The sequence below is a fragment of the Aricia agestis genome, chromosome 14 (assembly GCF_905147365.1).
Source record: "Aricia agestis chromosome 14, ilAriAges1.1, whole genome shotgun sequence".
Taxonomy (NCBI): Eukaryota; Metazoa; Arthropoda; class Insecta; order Lepidoptera; family Lycaenidae; genus Aricia; species Aricia agestis.
This window is the reverse complement of record NC_056419.1, coordinates 984,238-1,004,228: the sequence shown is the minus strand read 5'-3', so window position 1 is coordinate 1,004,228 and position 19,991 is coordinate 984,238. Positions and strand designations below refer to the sequence as shown.

The 19,991-nt window shown below is 39.0% G+C and overlaps 1 protein-coding gene across 1 annotated transcript in view; it reads left to right on the top strand.

The window, feature by feature from the left end:
• The window catches only part of LOC121733979 (serine/arginine repetitive matrix protein 1-like), a 127,049-nt gene that overhangs the window by 63,038 nt on the left and 44,020 nt on the right, over positions 1 to 19,991 (top strand). The window contains exon 2 of the mRNA XM_042124393.1: positions 17,136 to 18,033. Coding sequence (XP_041980327.1) covers positions 17,196 to 18,033 — 838 coding nt within the window. The 5' untranslated portion in view covers positions 17,136 to 17,195. The remainder of the gene's footprint in view (positions 1 to 17,135; positions 18,034 to 19,991) is intronic.

Sequence of the window (19,991 nt, the reverse complement as noted above, 5' to 3'; positions counted from 1 at the left end):
AAGGCTATATTTTATCACGCTAAGACTAATAGGAGCGAAGAAATAGAGAAAAATGTGGAAGAAACGGGGGAAATTATTTGAAAGGGCTTATTTGAACGCGCTAATTTCAGGTACAACTGGTCCGATTTGAAAAATTCTTTCAATGTTAGATAGCCATTTATCGAGGAAGGCTATAGGCTATATTTTATCACGCCTAAGCACTATCACGGCTAAGACTAATAGGAGCGAAGAAATAGAGGAAAATGTGGAAAGAAACGGGGGAAAATATTTGAAAGGGTAGATCTCACGAACTACAGGAGCAATTTTTCTATTATTTGGCACAGATAAGAAAAAGACCACGTGAAGGATCATATCTAATTTACGCGGGCGAAGCCCTGCGGAACATTACATTTCGCGTGGTCACGACATCACGCGTGAACGCCTGGACCCATTTTGCTGAAATTTGGTATAAAGATACTTTCAGTCCCGAAAAAGAATATAGGATACATTTTGTCCCGGAAAAAATGTACGGTTACTGCACAATATACTTTTATGATTTGCGCTTAAACTTTTTAATCTATTTTGATGGAATTTGGTATGGAGATACTTTGAGTCCCGAAAAAGGACAAGGAATACTAATTTTGTCCCGGAAAATGTACGGTTCCCGCCCAATAAACTTTTATGATTCTCGCCTACTAATTTAATTTGAATCTGGGACAAGGAATGTTTTTTGTCCCGGAAAAATGTGCAGCTCTCACACAATATACTTTTCTGATTTGCGCGTAAACGATTCAATCAATGTACAACAACTACAAACTAAAGTCCACGCGGACGAAGTAGCGGGCAACAGCTAGTGGTGAATAAATGAATGAATGAGCTTGTGTCTTTGGTTATTTTCCTTGGTTTGACTACGACTAGCAAATGAATCTACTTTGAAATAATATAAGGAGCAAGCAAAGTTATCGAGAAAGCGTTTTAGGTCGTCCTTATTGCTCTTTCAGTTGGAGTCTGGGTGGTCTGGCTGGCGGTATTGTTTGCGTTCATTAGTGCTCATCCTACTTATCCAGGTGATAATTCTGGATTTTAAAATCAATTTATAACGCCTGTACTTTTAATATTGCTAGCTAGCTTGCTTCCGTCGGGGCTTGCTTTGCTAACTCCCGTAACAACAATATCCTGGTAATAATATCAATAATAATAATAGCTCCCACACCGGTTTCGGTGACGGTGGCCGGTTTCATTGAAACCAGGCCAGCTACGCAGGAGTAATTTTATAGTGCCCAAGGCGCAGGACCGACTTTTTACATGCCCATCCGACGCATGGATCATCTTACTTGTCAGACAATCAGGTGATCAGCCTGCATTGTCCTAACCAAACTTGGAAATAAATAACATGTTTCCAACGCGGGATTCGAACCCACGACCTTCGAGTCAAGAGCCGCGCTCTATACCACTAGACCACGGAGGTGCTTAATATAAATATTATACTTAAGATTTAAAAATATGGCCTATCATATTTTTTCCTATTTTAATAACATGTCATCACTTTGGGTTTTTGTGTATATGAAAGGGATGACATGATATTATAACAAAGGGTTAAACCTTTTAACCCAAACCCATGCAATGGAATGAATCCATTCTCAGGTTCAGAATGAATTCGGATTGGACGTACCTAGTCTTTTATACATGGGAGAGCCATGCTTCGGCACGAATGAGGCGGCTCGACCGGAGAAATACCACGTTCTCACAGAAAACCGGCGTGAAACAGTGCTTGCGCTGTGATTCGCCGAGTGAGTGAGTTTACCGGAGGCTCAGTCCCCTACCCTATTCCCTTCCTTACCCTCCCCTATGCCCTTCCCATCCCTACCCTCCCCTATTACCCTATTCCCTCCTAAAGGCCGGCAACGCACCTGCAGCTCTTCTGATGCTTCGAGTGTCCATGGGCGACGGAAGTTGCTTTCCATCAGGTGAACCGTTTGCTCGTTTGTCCCCTTATTCATAAAAAAAAGTCTAAAAGCGCTCTAAAAACTGATAACAGTAAGAATCTATAGGTTATAGGGTATAGGATCACTCCAAGCCAAACTCATGTGAAACTAAACATAACTTTGTTCACGTATCCTCAGGGGCACCGTTCTTGGATGAAAAATAAAATCTACTTTATTCAAGTTGAACCAAGAAGTACGAGAAACAAAAAGATCTACAAACATACGAGCATCCTTTTCTGAAGTTATTTAAAAGGAGTATAAAAACCAATATATCTATTAAAATTTCATTTTTTCCTAACATTACCCGTAACAACTCAAAACTTTGTATATGTCGTAGGATGATTTGATAAATCCGTGTTTTCGCGAAAATTCTAGGGATTTCGCGAAAACACGGATTTATCAAAACATCCTACGACATATACAAGGCTTATCGCAAATGAGAGATAGGGTTTGAGGGTTTGTCTATTATATATCTCCTGAATTGAGTAATAGTAGCAGCGATGAAAGAGTTTACAATGTCGGGGCATTTTTCATATAAACATGGAAGTTAAAAGTAACTTTGACGCTACTTTCAAAGTAAATTCTATATTAAAACACTATAAATGTTTAAGGTTAACACTCATTAATTGTGTTACTCAATAGCTATGCCCACACTGTGCACTTTCATCTTCAATTTTCGTCATCAACTTTCATATTGGCGCATTCAATAATTGAACGCGTCAAGGAACGCAATGCCAATATTGTCATTTTTGAAGTTTTGGATGCGGTCAGTCATGCGTCGCGGGCATGGTCGGGCGGGCAGAAAAGGGCACAGTGTGGACAAAGCTATGATTGGTATTATTCAATCAAGTCATAATCTTTTAATATCAGGCACTCCTTAGCTCGTTTATTTCGGCTTAGTGATAACATTATTACTACATAAAAAGTACTAGAAATTGTCTTGTTTGTCCGTCTCTTCATTATGCTCTCAAATCTGCAACACAAACATAATACAATTGTGTACTGACTGCAAAAACAGTCCCTGTGTTGACTTTATGGTCTATTCACATAGGGCTATAACAGCTTTTTGAAATTATTTTGCCTTCAAATTAGGTGTCTCTGCAAGGTAAAGTTACTTTACAACATACTAGCTATTTGACCGAGCTTTGCTCGGTTTTCGATAAAACACGAATAAAATGACACTTTCTAAAAATGATTCCCAGCTAGATCGATTTATCGCCCCCAAAACCCCCTATACACTAAATTTCATGAAAATCGTTGTAGCCGATTCCGAGATTTCAATTATATAAATACATATATACAAGAATTGCTCGTTTAAAGATATAAGATTAGTTACTTATATCTTTAATCATACTATCCATACTAATATTATAAATCTGAAAATGTGTTACCACTTCACGCCCAAACTAAAACCGATTAAGCTGTTTAGTAAGGAAATACTTTGGGTCCCGGGAAAGGACATAGGATACTTTTATCCCGGAAAAAACGTGCAATATTCGCGTGATAAACGAGTTTTGGCGCAACTTCATCTAGTATTGTATAAGTTTTTAGTGGTTAATAGTATATTAATTATAGTTCTTAACTCGAAGGCCGTAAGTGTGATTCCGCATTAGGGTAATGTTGTTTTCCGGTTGTTTTTGGTTGTGATCAACAGAACAACGCAGATGCTGATTAACAGATTTTCTTCCAATAACGTTGAATCCATACGTCATCGGGTAAAAAGTCGGTTCTGCACCGTATTCATCCATTTTCAAAATTGCGATTCCAACATTGTAAATGTACTTTAATTCCAATGGCGCTAAAGATCTAAAAACTCAAAAACATATTATTACTTTGTTGCCGTTCAGTATTCACTGTACGAAAATACCAACGTAATTTATAAAATGACATCTGCCGCTTTTGCTGTCGCTACCCTTGCCCCGGGCTAAGAGCAGAATTTGACTTTTAAATCGGGATTACGGGCCTCGGACGTAACGACGTTATTAAATTACGTCAGGCTTCGCGGGTGACGTCACAGCTCACAAGATCGCTTACAATATTAATGTTTTGTTCAACGGAATTTATGCGCCCATAAAAATGTAATGTTACTCGTAAAAATTGTTGCGTATTGTGAAAAAGGTATAAAATTAGAAAGTAATTTGAGGTATGAGAAAGCTATCTAGTCAATGTGGTGAAGTTATGAGTGACATAAACACGGTTTTATCTTATTCTTTGTAATATTAATACAGTTCTAACCGTTTATACTGCTACAAAAATATTATATAGTAAGAGCTGCGTAGCACCACGCTGTACCGCTACGAGCTGCGTAGAGCCGCGCTGTACCGCTAAGAGCTGCGTAGCACCACGCTGTACCACTACGAGCTGCGTAGTGCCGCGCTGTACCGCTACGAGCTGCGTAGCACCGCGCTGTACCACTGCGAGCTGCGTAGCGCCGCGCTGTGCCGCTACGAGCTGCGTAGCACTACGCTGTACCGCTACGAGCTGCGTAGCACCGTGCTGTACCACTACGAACTGCGTAGCGCCGTGCTGTACCACTACGAGCTGCGTAGCGTCGCGCTGTACCACTACAAGCTGCGTAGCGTCGCGCTGTACCGCTATGAGCTGCGTAGCACCGCGTTGTACCACTACGAGCTGCGTAGTGCCGCGCTGTACCACTACGAGCACTCGTAGAAGCACATCTCTTTGACCTGAATGGCACATTTTCTAATAAAAAATATAAAATGATTTTAAAACGAAAAAACATCTACCTAAAGTTGTGGGCCTCATCTACTAATATTACAGTGCTCTTTTATTACTTGACCATCACTTTTATTACTTTACCATATTGCGAAACTGGCAGATAAGCTTAGTTCTGCAGCATATGCTGTTAAAAAAATTCGTGAAATCACTGATGTAGAGACCGCGCGATTAGTTTACTTTAGCTACTTTCATAGCATAATGTCTTACGGCATCCTCTTGTGGGGAAACGCGGCGGACATTAATACAATATTTGTGCTGCAGAAGCGAGCTATTCGTTCTATTTATAAGATGTCGTCTTTGGAATCTCTAAGAGAAAAATTTAAAGAAATAAGAATTCTGACCGTCACATCAATACATTTTGGAAAATCTCTTATATGTTAGAAAGAACATAAATATTTTCAAAAAGAAAAGTGATAATCATAATGTAAATACTAGAAATAAGAACAAGTTAGCAATACCAATGTTCAGACTAGCCAAAATAAGCAAATCCTTTAAAAGCCAATGTATACGCCTATACAATAAAATCCCAGAAAATGTTCAAAATCTACCTTTAAACAAATTTAAAAAAGCAGTTAAAGAACGTTTGTGTGCTAAAGCGTATTATAAAGTCAATGATTTCTTCGAGGACAGCACACCTTGGGAATAGGGTGGCTCCATGCAGGTTACTTTTCTTTTAATTTTGTTACATAGCTGTAAGCCATAACATTGTAATTTTCCATTTTTTTTTTTGCAAAAGATGGCCCCGTGCGAGTTTCTTACGCCGGTTCTTCTCGGCGGGGTAGTTCCCGAACCGGTGGTAGGCAACGTAGTTTCTTCGTTCGACTTTCAAAAAGTGTATCATGATACCCATTTTGAATAAAAAGATATTTTATTTTATTATTTTATTTATTTTATAATTTTGAAGCTTTTTTTACTTTTTTACTCTACAATATCTCAGGCAGTGATAATATTCTGTCTCCGTCGATTGTTTTCTATTCTTATTCAGAATATATTCATTCAGTCTAGACTCAGACTATAAATCTAAGTCCTAACAAACAAATAAATCTTACCCGACTTATTACAACTGAACAAAAAACAAATTAACTTATAATAAATCTTCTGGGACTTCAAATCATTAATTTAGAAGCGTCTGGGAGACATTAAGATTATCAAAATAAAAAGAAAAATAATAAAATATAATCAGTTATTTCTTTTAATAATATAATATTTAGCATATAAAAGACAAATAAGTATAGATCGATTATGTCACTATAGAAAAAATCTTATGTTGCTCGAGGTTTTTACCGATTTCATCTGTATAATGTATTGGTTGCATCAACTACTATCGCATTTGCATTATTATTAGTATGATTACATAAATCACAAAAGTATTAATAAGTTAAATTATGTTTACTTGGGCTGAGATGTAATTGGGATTTAAGTGTATAATGAAGATGAAAAAGGTTTCCTTTTTAATGACTAACTTTATTCGTAAGCCTAAGACCTTAAGACCTTTCAACAAACGATAGTATTAGGGTTAGTTTCATTTAACTTGCGAGGTTTTGCAACATGCGGGCACAGAGATACGGGTGATGAACTAGATTGAATTCTATATCAAAGTTGTAGAATCCTAGGGACACTGGCTCACTAACACACCCAGTACAACTGCGGAGAGCACGTCTATTCACCGTCACTGTCACAATACAACTGAAACTCTAGACTACTTGACAATTACTTATATACAGTGTGTAACAAAAATAAGTGATAACACTTCAGGGAGTGTACGTGCTCCTTGTAGAGAGTTAACTGTGAAAGTAGCAGCTCTGAAAGACGAATTTTTTTTTTCACTTTTGTATGAGCAAGGGCCCAAGCGTCACGAGTTTCCCCATATAAAAGTGAAAAAAATGTTTGGTCTTTCAGCGCTGCCACTCTCACAGTGAACTCTCTACAAGGAACACGTACAGACCCTAAAGTATTATCACTAATTTTTGTTACACACTGTAGATTGCATCCCCACTACTGGTGTTTACGAGACAATGTTAAGTATCTACTATGTAGATACACTGCGCATACACTACAAAAGTCAAATTAAATACTACACTAAACAGACTGAATAGTTGAAATAAATTAGTGGAGATTCATATTATGTATTGCAGCAAAAGAAAGTACCGTACGCCTTTCTCTGTAGTCTTCTCTGTGTGACTGCTAAAGACAAAAAAAAACTTGAGAGGTGTCAAGGGACACCCGAATGGAACGAAGTTATTTCTTATGTTTAAAAAACCTGTATGTACATATACACTCAAAAAAATTATAAAGAAACGCCATCTATTGACGCCCAGGAATACTATCAACGCCCTCTGCCCCTATCATGCAGGTACCAATAAAAAAAGTATCGAGGTCAAATATCGTTCTGTCTAGCCTCCTTTACGTCGAACGCGCGATAAGAAACTTCGTTCCAAATGTTTGACTGCCACACTCAGAGACGAACATTAATTTCTTAACTGTAGGGAAATGAAGATTTGGCCATTTATTAAGCCCTATAAATAATGTCAAACTCTTCATAAAATTTAAGTTTTATCATCATTAAACGTCCCCGACTGCGATAAAGCCCTATTTGATATCATTTATTATAAAAAATTCCTCTTCATAAAATTAGTAATGATATAGAAAATAGCAAAAAAGAAAACTCCTTGAAGATTGATAGCCCGCACGATGCAAAGGGATTAAAAACTTCCGCGTCTATTTTTTTTACGATGAAAAGGGTTTCCGTGTTAGGAGAGGCGCAGGGCGATCCATCTCACTTTCGTTTTACACGCCTTCCGACACCACCCGATGCCACCCGACGTCTTCCGACGCTACCCGACGTGGGGTAATCACTCACGTCACGTGTTTTTGCCTCGAGGAGGAGCTAATAAGCATTTATCTTCATGCGTTTAAAAAGCGCTCCTGTTTGGCTGCCAACTCGAAAAATAAATCAGAATTCAAAACGCTATTTTGTTTTGGGTCGAATTGACGGAGTTTTGTCTCTGTCTTAACGTGAAAAAAGCAATAAAAGTTTTAAGACATATCAGTAAATTAAAGTTAAACTTTCAGTTAACATTCAATTTAAAATAATAACAATATAAATTATAATATCTACGGACGCTTCACACCACGTCAGTCTGGCCCCGTGGTAAGTGCCTGAAGGATTTGTGTTACGGGTACCAGACAACGGAAATATATATTTTAATACTTTTATATTATACATACATTTAAAATGAAACTGTTTTTACAATACGTATACGGTACTTTGGTTACACAATGCACAATGCACACTGATAACTGATAAGAATAGTAATTTGCTGCACGTATCGAACCAACAGCGACCTTATTGTAAGATTAAACCAGCAGATCTGATGATGATGAATGTCGCAAGTTGAATTTCCATCGCGTAGACAGACATTAATAACTTAAGTCGTGTTCTCGGGAAATGCTATATCTACATAGCTTCATATAGCTTTGTCTAGCTTATGCTAGCCTCGTCTAGCTTGCTCCTAGCTCATATAAATGGGACAAAGACGTTGAGATGACTTACATTAATTAGTTTAAAGTCATTATTAGCTTTACGTTAACAGCTTGAATAATAATCATAACAGGGCCTTTGGTTTAGCCACACGGTGTGATTTCGCTATGCAATATCTTGATTAATGTGGTAATTTTATGCAGTAAAATGATTTTAAATTTTTAAATAATATATAGTATATTTTGATGGAGATAGTAATAAGGTGTCTGGAATTTAAGGTTTATTGATCGTTGCTTTTTATAAAACTCATGTACAGCCAAAACGTGAAACTGATTGAAAAATTGAATTTTTATGGTTGTCTTGTCTTGTCGGTTGAAAGGTAGCACGCCATCCTTTTTTGCATACGTAACTTACATGTTTAATTGTACTCTTTATTAACTTATCAATTTTGTGGATGTGTTTCTCTTTCTGTCTTACTATCTACCTGTCTGTTGTTACCTCTTTACCTAAACACCGCTGAGACGATTTTCATAAAGTCAAAGTCAATTTTTTTTAAATAGAATAAGTTTTTTTCTAACACTTTCTGAACGTTGAAGCTACTGGGGCCTACCACCGGATCGGGAACTAACCCGGCGAGAAGAACCGGCGTAAGAAACTCGCACGGGGCCATCTTTTACCAAAAAGATGGAAAATTACAATGTCAATTACTAAATAAAAAAAAATACCACAAGTGTACAATATAACAATAAAATAATATACAGAAACAACTCTGCAGGGGGCGATCTTATTCCCACGGTGTACTATCATTCATGAAATCAGTAACTTTATAGGTAGTATGCTTTGGTACACAAACGTTTTATAACAACTTTTTTAAATTTATTATTTGACAGATTTTGAACGTTTTCTGGGATCTTATTATAAAGGCGTATTACTAGGCGTAGGCGTATATACTTTGACCTTTAAAAGAATTTTTGACTTTAGTAAGTCTAGTCACCGGAATTTGAAGCTTATGTTTATTACGAGTATTTCTCCCATGGGTATCACATTTTTTCTTGAATTCATATATATTTGGTTTATACTATAATATTATATTCTTTAGTTTAGTATAAAGGTACTGTAAAGCCTAGGAAAGGGTATGGTATAGGAAAGTTTTATCCCGAAAATCACGGTATCACCCGCGCGATATACTTATTGCCGCATAGCGACGCTATGGGTATCTCATTTACCTTTATTATTATGATTTGATCATCCAATTTAATCCTTAATGCGGACACAAATTAAATCCTAATCAAAACAAAGGCTTAATCCAATTCCCGCGCGCAGCGGAGTGAATATTTTATGTAAAGGTACCGTTCCGATCTACGACCAAGGCAAGCGACCGCGACCGACAAATATTCAAATAAAATCCCACTTTATGACCCTCGTCGGTACAGCCTACTGATAGATTTCATTTCCTACCAATATTGGTCTAGCTACCATTGGTTTTTGACGTGGGAGAGCCATGCTTCGGCACGAATGGGCCGGCTCGACCGGAGAAATACCACGGGCTAACAGAATACCGGCGTGAAACAGCGCTTGCACTGTGTTTCGCCGAGTGAGTGAATTTACCGGAGGCCCAATTCTTTACTCTTTTCACTTCTCCACCCTCTCATATTCCCTTCCCTACCCTTCCCTATTCCCTCTTAAATGGCCGGCAACGCACTCTTCTGATGCTGCGAGTGTCCATGGGCGACGGAAGTTGCTTTCCATCAGGTGACCCATTTAATCGTTTGCCCCCTTATTTCATAAAAAAGCTACCCATGCCACCGCTGCTTTGCAGTGACATAGAGCAAAATTAAACCTTAAGATCATAAAGGAAATTTGTTTGAATTTGTGTCAGTCGGAGTCGCTTGTGGCGAAGATCGGAAAATCACCTTAAACGCCACACCACGCCAACACCAAAAAATGTATAGGATTTGTCATTAGTTTTCTCTGGCGAAGCGATGTTTTATGTTTACGATAATCGCTTGCCACTTGTCTACTAGGCCAGTAGTGTCGCGACGACACGTGTTCGCTGCCGCTTCATGTAGGCGGCCTCCAACTTGTACTCTAAGGGAGTGAGCCCATTGAGACGCGCCGTGCCGAGGCTCAGCGTGCCGGGGCTCATCGCAAAAATCCGCCTCCATACAATTTGTATGGAAGCGGAAATCCGCTGCGCCCCGACACAGTGTGCGATTCGCGCATCCGCTTCCATCCAAATTGTATGGAGGCGGATTTTGGCGATGAGCCTCGGCACGCTGAGCCTCGGCACGGCCCGTCTCAGTGTGCTCACTCCTTAACTCTAATTCCCGCGCACAGCGGAGTGAATATTTTATGTAATTGTATTACTGACACCGGCCGCATCTTCTAACAATTACGCCGTTGTTTTACCTAATGCCTAGTGCTTTTGGTAAATTAAAACGCAATCATTAAAGCGGGTTGTAATTTTCACAGTAAGCTCGCGAAGTAATACTCAAAATAATACGAATTTTACCGTCTTACCGTCTTGGCTATAATTGGTCGCTGTTAAGCATTAGTGTCCTAACCCACAATTTTTTTTTGTTGATAAATTTTAAATGCAATCTTGTTCTAAATCGTCTAAAGAACATAATTGCATTCATAACTCAATACGTAATTTTATGTGGGTTAGTACACGAATGCTTAACAGCGTCCATATATAAAATATAGTATTTAATTATTTATAGTATTCGCATCGCATTAACTTATTTTCTGTCTAAGGTCTATCCATACTTCCATACCATCCATACTAATATTACGAGTATAAATGCGAAAGTGTCTCAGACTGTTACCTCTTCACGCCCAAACCGCTGAACCGATTTTGCTGAAATTTGGTATGGAGATACCTTGAGTCCCGGGAAAGGACATAATATACTTATTATCCCGAAAAAATGTACGGTTCTCGCGTGATAAAAGAATTTTAGCGCAACGGAGTTGCGACCTTCATTTATCTTTTCTCTCTGTGAAATTAAACTGTCACATCTGGAGCTCGCTATTTTAAGATTTTTGTTGTTAAGCCATATCGAACATAGTGCCCAAAATATCCATTTAGATAGAAAATACAATCTCATTCTATCGGAAACTGTATAAATATTTGTAATTCCCGTTTCCGGTATATTTAGGCATGTCACCACGTGTAGGATAATGTTCCACTTGAGACGGTGTGGGCTGGGACGGCCTGTTATCAATCACAAGCTGACACTTAAGGTGTGTGGGTGTGTGTACAATTATATACAATTTTACATACTTACTTATATAATCACTTGATGACGCCCGCAACTCTGTTGCGCCAAAACTCGTTTATCGCGCGGGAACCATGCATTTTCTGGGACGAAAAATATCCAATGCCCTTTCCCGGGACTCAAAGTATCTCCATACCAAATTTCAGCAAAATCGGTTTAGCGGTTTGGGCATGAAGAGGTTTGGGCATAAACAGACAAACAGACAGACACACTTTCGCATTTATTATATTAGTATGGATTGTTACTATACTTATTTCATACGTGGGAGAGCCATGCTTCAGCACGAATGGGCCGGCTCGACCGGAGAAATACCACGTTCTCACAGAAAACCGGCGTGAAACAGCGTTTGCGCTGTGTTTCGCCGAGTGAGTGAGTTTGCCGGAGGCCCAATCCCTATTCCCTTCACTACCCTCCCCTATTCCCTTCCCATCCCTACCCTCCCCTATTACCCTATTCCCCCTTAAAAAGCCGGGAACGCACCTGCAGCTCTTCTGATGCTGCGAGTGTCCATGGGCGACGGAAGTTGCTTTTCATCAGGTGACCCGTTTGCTCGTTTGCCCCCTTATCTAAAAAAAAAACTAGATTGAGAAGGAAGGAAACGAGCACATGGACCACCTGGTAGGCGGAAATTTCACTTGCAACAACAACGGAATACGTCACGCACTCTGCAAAACACAACATTAACTAAGCTCTGTTTTACAACGGTTTTATCTTATAAGGCCAAGATTTTGATCTGAACCCATTGGTGCCACAGTAAGTAGTTCGGCTATACAGAGTCACAAACTAAGGGATAATACTTTAGTGTATATTATATTATAAGAGTTTGCAATATAGAGTTGACTGTGAAAGTAGTAGCGTTGAATAAGTTATTCCATTAATATTCCGTAGAATACAGCGAAACTTTCTATTGATATTTCAAGACTTACGTTTCCATTCGCTTGAGCACGAATGGCGTTCTTTAAACTCACTTCATTTAAGTTGGCGAGTTTTAATTAGAAAATTTACAAGTTGGCATCTTTTTGGCCGCTTTCACTGAATCCTAATAAACCATTTAATTTGGGAGGCTGTGGTTTTTGAGAATTATTATTGTGTATTTCAAAATTGAGATGAGTTCATTTTTATATTTTTTACAGATTACAAGCCCTCTTTTTTAAGAAAGAAGTTAATTATTTTTTATCTGTTAGAGCTGTGGTAAAATATACTTATGTTTATTTTTTTAATTCAGGTAATTACAGTGGGTGGCCAAATTATTATACTCTGTGTCAGATTTTTACGTAGATTCGAATTGGTTCTAAATTAATAGAAAAGAAATAGAAAATATTTTGTTAAACCCTGTATCTATGTATGTATGTGTGTTACGAAGTCGTACATCACAGGTTCGACGCAGCCTCCCGCAATATCCGTTTCCGTCGCATACCGGACGCGGCGCGGCTTCACTTCCACTCCGATAAGTTAATCGCTCGTCTTATTTTTTGTTATTTTATATACTTTTTAACGTCTATATTACTATAGACATTAAAAATTAGAACTTACAATAGTGGTAGTTAAGTACTCAACATTTTAACATTTATAAAACATTATTATATTAAGACATCAAAAAATCATAAGACAAAGGTAAATTAGTAAGCCGCTAATATTTTTCAGCGGCGATAATGTATCGTTTTGTCTTCACTTCTGTTGACAAACTGGAGTGCAACTTTTTTATTTGTCAATATCATTGCCTGCAGCAGCGGTTCTCAATTTTTTTTCGTGGCGTAACCATTAATTTAAAAAGTGTATATTTTTTAAATGTGTGTTTTTGACAAATCCCAAATTATATGTTTTATCTTTAAATTTATTGTCCCCATGCTGGTATAATAATATATTATTATATTGTTTTTATAAATATCATCAGACACCAGCATGGGGACAATAAATTTATATTATATTGTTTTTATAAACGCAAACTAAAAATAAATGAAACGCTCGTGAAGCACTTTGAGAATGGCTGGCCTATTAAATTACATTCTTTAAGAATGGACCAATTAGAACGCAGTAAGCTTTCAATAAAAGCACACAAGTGTACACAACTACTGCACTAATCCCATAACTACATTACTACAAAAATTCCAATAGGACTCTGGTCTCCAATAAAAAGCCCAAAAGCTTATCCCAATAAGCTCGCCGACAATAGTGTACCTTCTTTTATTTCTTTGATTAAATTCATTACGGGGCTTAAGCTCAGCCGAGCTTAATAAGTTCGACCGCGATCGAAGTATGCTAAACTTGATTTAAAAGCTCCGCCTTAAGTTTTACTAAGTGAAATGTTTATAAATTGAATTTGGGATTTTTAATCCTGACCGCGGTATGCTTTTGGTGTATTTTTCTCCGAACTTTAAAATAAAACTGTATACTTATTCACTAGAAAATAGATATTAGGAATGAATGCTGTATATTTTAGATTATTAATAGATTTTAAGTTAATTTTATGAGGGAAACATGGTTTCCGTGTGTTGAACAAATTTTTGTGCTAGCTAAATTACGACTGTAGCATAATATATTTTTATTTTTTATAAAAAAAAATCTTCTAGGGTAAAATTAAAAACTTAAAAACTGAAAAGTTTGAAATAATCTCATTACTCGTTTAATCTTGTGTCTTTTTCTAAATTCGTTTACTATATCAAAAGGATTTCAGACTTTTTCGGGTTGGTTTTGTTTATTAGGAGTACTTCTGATTACTGTTACTGCAGATATAAGCTGATAATGGTGGGATCAGCTGCCGTATCTACGCGGATAAATCACTCCCCCCTCCGCTACCCCCCTTACCCCCTGAACGGAGGGGGCTGCCCCCTCGGGCAAATTGAAACAGATTAGGTCGCGGCGGAATGCTCGCACTTTGTTCATTATCATTCTTTTTTTGTCCGTGACATTCCGTGAACGTTAAAACGAAACGAAAACCTATGTTTAAATGATTTATTTCGATTCCCTCCGACTCCTTTTGTATTTTTTTTTTATGCAAACGAGCAAACGGGTCACCTGATGGAAAGCAACTACCGTCGCCCATGGACACTCGCAGCATCAGAAGAGCTGCAGGTGCGTTGCCGGCCTTTTAAGAAGGAATAGGGTAACAGGGGAGGGTAGAGATGGGAAGGGAAGGGAATAGGGTAGGGGATTGGGCCTCCGGTAAACTCACTCACTCGGCGAAACACAGCGCAAGCGCTGTTTCACGCCGGTTTTCTGTGAGAACGTGGTATTTCTCCGGTCGAGCCGGCCCATTTGTGCCGAAGCATGGCTCTCCCACGTATAAATGTGTATGACTTTGACTTACATAAGAACCCTCAGCAAAGGAGTCAGGTCCAAAATAGTAAAACTGAGTCACTGAGTGAATCGTAAAAAGTTTTGAAAGAAGTTCATGATGAGTCATGAAATTCCTGCAAACCATTTAACGATTCACTCAGTGTCCCCATTCTAGACCATTTATTCACAATAACTTCTAACAAATGATATTTTTTAATATACAGGGTGTAACAAAAATAAGTGATAATACTTTAGGGTGTGTACGTGTTCCTTGTAGAGAGTTCACTGTGGAAGTAGCAGCTCTGAAAGAAGAAAGAAGAAATAATTTATTTTTTCACTTTTGTATGGGCAACGGCCCGAGCGTAACGAGTTTCCCCATACAAAAGTGAAAAAAAATTTTGGTCTTTCAGCGCTGCTACTTTCACAGTGAACTCTCTACAAGGAACACGTACACACCCTAAAGTATTATCACTTGTTTTTGTTACATCCTGTATACTAGTGAACTTTTCCGCGTAGCGTTTATTCTGTCGGCGTTTTGGTTACTTCTCTGCGGCCGTAGTCACGAGTGGACTGCAGATTAATGAGTTGACTGACGTTCAACTTGGTAAGAGTTTTCCGGGAGATTCGTCAGTTACTATTACAATAATTACTATTTGTATTCCGATCTACGCAGAACGCACTCAATAACATGAAATGTTCTTGTTTTCAAGTGTCTAAAATACAAGCAATATTCACGTAAACCTAAAAAAATCTTGTCATCCGGTACAAGAGAAAACTGTCAAAAACTGCGTGCTTATCGTATAGGTCTGAGAATCGGCAAACGTATATTTTCTATACCCAAAATAAGGTTAATGGCAAAACAATGTTTGCCGGATTCGATACTTTATAACAATTCGTCGTCTATAAATTGACAAGTCATTTTCCGTCCAATTTCCTCACGTGTGCTCACGGTGATTCGACAAAACGACTTTATTTAGTTGTGGAGTGTAAAAGCCAGTCCACACGGCGCGTTGCGTCATCGTTGCGTCGACGTAGCGCTGATGTTCGACGCATAGCCGGCCACACGGGCGCTGCGTCATCGCAGCGTTATGATGAAGCAGTCAACGTCCATACCCTCTCCCGCTTCGTCTCGGGGGCTGCTGTCCGTCATGTGTGCGACGACGCAGCAGGCCGTAGGCACACCTTGGTTATTTGTATGGAAAACAACGCAACGGCAGCGCTGCGTCGACGCAACGCTGACGGTACGCGCCGTGTGGACTGGCTCTTACGTCCTAGTATATTGATGTTGTACGTTATTTTATATTTTAACTAAAGATATTCAGTGTATTGAATCACAACGGGCATGTGGGCCGTGTATTTTCCCTGTATAAACACAAAATTGTATGTCCGTCGAGTTTGGGATTTTAAGTGAAATGACGATCCTTACTACTTAAGTACTAGCGTGTTATTTCAAGTTAGATTAGCTATCACGTTGTCACGTGTGTCGGTTCAAGAGATTAGGCCTTGACAAACAGACAAACAGACACACAAGCGTTTGAATTTTGATACAGTTTTTTAAACCAGTAAAGTATGAAGGTACTGCGCATAATGAAAACACTACTCCAAGATACCGATAGTTGAATCAGTTCAGGTGGTCGGTTGTTAATAGACAATAATTTATCAATCCAAAGCGCCGAGGCAATATTTATTTCCCCGCCTGGAACTCTCTCCCCAACCCCCCTTTAACCCCCCGGGGAACAAATCGAGGACTATTGTGCCGGTGTATTTGGATTTATCGTCGCTAACTAAACAAAGAAGTTGTTTATTAAGAGCTTACAAGTTTTCTTATAAATCGCTGGTGCTATGTGTGTGTATGTGTGTGTAAACAAGGCTGTATTTACTCGAGTTGGACGCCTCTGTTTGCCGTCGCTAAATATAGTTGGAGCACTTATGATAGTCGCAATTTTTTGCTGGTAATAAAGGAATTCTTTAGGGGTTTGTGGATAGGAATTTATTTCCGTACTCTTATTAAGACTGTATAATATTTTGTTCTTATATTCGGACTGTACATTCGGACTACGCGGCGTCCCTGAAATCAATTTTTTAAATTGAAAAGTTGAAGAATCAATGCCACTTGCCCAATTTTACCAGACTTAATTGAGGTTCGGAATTGTTCGAACACGAATTTTAAATTTAATTTGATAAATCCGTCGGTTTGAACAGATTGTTGATTTAAGCTTTGAAACCTGTCTCGCTCGGATTTATTGACGCGAAATAAACAAACTGAATTTCAGGATCTCCTATTCATTCGCTGAAATAAGCCAGGCAGACTTATTAGATTATGGTAGGACAGAAGTAACATCATTACTTATGATGACGAGAAGTAACATCGTTATAACATTTCCTTTTTTGTTTCAGTTCACACGAATGCGAAATGAGGGAGCGATGATATAAAACAAAAGAGACACAGACGTCAGGATGTTGCACAGAACGTCATCTTCCAGACGGCGAAGGGCGTCGCGGAGCGCTGCCACCTCGCCGCAGACCAGGTCCCCAAGACCTTCGGCACAGAACTCCAGGCGAGCGTCGTTGGCGACCACAGAGACTGACGACGAAATGGAGCCCACGGCCATACAGATCCAGAGAAGTCCTCGGGCAAGCCTGGCGCCGGATGCCGCACTGGATTCCTACCACAGGAGTCCGAGACACTCCCTCGTTCCCGAGTCAAGATCCGCCAGAAATTCAATCACACCAGAAACGGCTCTAGTTAAGAATACTCTAACCCCTTCTAGAAATAATCTCGGCGTGGAGCAAGCTTACGGCTCCCGACTCAGCCTCAACCCGCAGGACTTCAACAGGAGCCCAAGAAACAGCATAACGCCAGATTCCACAGCACGGAGCCCGAGAAGAAGCTTGGTACCAGACGCTTCGTTATGGAACCAGCCAAGAAACTCTTTGGTACCGGACGTCGGGCGCAGTCCCAGGCATTCGGTGGCGAGCATACAGATAGACCCGGCGCGGCAGAAGGAACTGGGTCCCAGCCCTCGGACTAGTCCGAGAGGGAGCATCATCCCAGATTCGAGTCTAAGGAAGGACCCGTCGGACATGATGAGAAGTCCACGTGGTTCCCTGATACCCGACTCGCAGAAGAGTCCCCGAGGCAGCATCGCGCCATCGGAGAGGAGTGCCAGAGGCAGTCTCGTGGCGAGCGAATTGGAAGCTGCCAGAATTAGTCCCAGAGGAAGCCTGACCTTGACGTTTCAGGAGCCGCTGGTGTCGAGGGAAAGGAGAGCTAGCGAAGATAGTCAATGCGCAGGTGAGTTGATAACTTTCAATTTTACCCGATTACGCTGAAACCAAAGCAATTGATGCCGTGGATAACATAGGTTTCCATTTTTATGAAATAAGGGGCAAACGAGAATACGGGGCACCTGATGGTAAGCAACTACCATCGCCCATGGACACTCGCAGCATCAGAAGAGCTGCAGGTGCGTTGCCGGCCTTTTTAGAGGGAATAGAGTAATAGGTAGGGATGGGAAGGGAATAGGGGAGGGTAGGGAAGGGAATAGGGTAGGGGATTGGGCCTCAGACACAGCGGAAGCGCTGTTTCACGCCGGTTTTCTGTGAGAACGTGGTATTTATCCGGTCGAGCCGGCCCGTTCGTGCCGAAGCATGGCTCTCCCACGTATACCTCCTTTGCAACATTTTGTATTTTAACAAAGTTGGGTTGTTGTTTTTAAACTTATTACCTACTTGTACCTATGTGAAGTTAGCAACCGAGTTCAAGGTAAATGATTTTTATATATGTCATTCGATTGTACCCGGAGTGTACCCGATTGTACCGCAATTAAAATCGTTTGTACCTCAATAGGGTAGAAATGGGGGGGGTGGTAAAATTTGCTTAGCAACCGACATAAAGATACCGGAATTTTAATGATGCCATCTGGAAGAGTATCGTTTGTACCGGATTGTACCCGTTTTTAAAGTTATTTTTTTTTTTTTGATTTTACGAAAAAAAAAAAAAAAAAATTTTTTCCCTAAAAATAAGGCTTTGTACGGAGTAGAAGGAAAGAAAGTATATAAAGCAGTTCAAATGTGTAAAAGAAGTTATTTTTTGAGGTAGATTCGTTCGGTCTTGACGAATTTTCCAATATCTTACTATAAAAGTCGGAGTTATATTTTGCAGTTTTTTTGTCGTTTGTACCTCGCCAAAACCGAAAGATTACAAAAGAAGATATTATTAACTTCATATTTATACAAAAAAATTTGAGGTACAAACGATTTTTTATATAGTAACAACGTCAGATATTCGATCGGTCTTGACGAATTTTCGAATATCTTACTATAAATCTCGGAGTCATATTTTGCAACTTTTGTCGTTTGTGCCTCGCCAAAACCGAAAGATTATAAAAGAAAATACCATTCACTTCATATTTACACAAAAAAATTTGAGGTACAAACGATTTTTCATATAGTAACAACGTCAGAGATTCGATCGGTCTTGACGAATTTTCGAATATCTTACTATAAAACTCGGAGTCAAAGTTTGCAACTTTTATCGTTTGTACCTCGCCAAAACCGAAAGATTATAAAAGAAAATACCATTCACTTCATATTTACACAAAAAAATTTGAGGTACAAACGATTTTTCATATAGTAACAACGTCAGAGATACGATCGGTCGTGACGAATTTTCGAATATCTTACTATAAAACTAAGAGTTAAATTTTGCAACTTTTATCGTTTGTACCTCGCCAAAACCAAAAGGTTATAAAAGAAGATATTATTCACTTCATACTTATATAAAAATTTTTGAGGTGCAAACGATCTTACATATAGTAACAACGTCAGAGATTCGATCGGTCGTGACGAATTTTCGAATATCTTACTATAAAACTCGGAGTTATATTTTGCAACTTTTATCGTTTGTACCTCGCCAAAACCGAAAGATTATAAAAGAAGATACTATTCACTTCATATTTACATAAAAAAAATTGAGGTACAAACGATTTTTCATAAAGTAACAACGTCAGAGATTCGATCGGTCGTGACGAATTTTCGAATATCTTACTATAAAACTAAGAGTTAAATTTTGCAACTTCTATCGTTTGTACCTCGCCAAAGCCGAAAGATTATAAAAGAAGATACGAATAGTATCTTCTTTTACTATCTAGTAAGATATTCGAAAATTCTTCAAGACCGATCGAATCTCTGACGTTGTTACTATATGAAAAATCGTTTGTACCTCAAATTTTTTAGTGTAAATATGAAGTA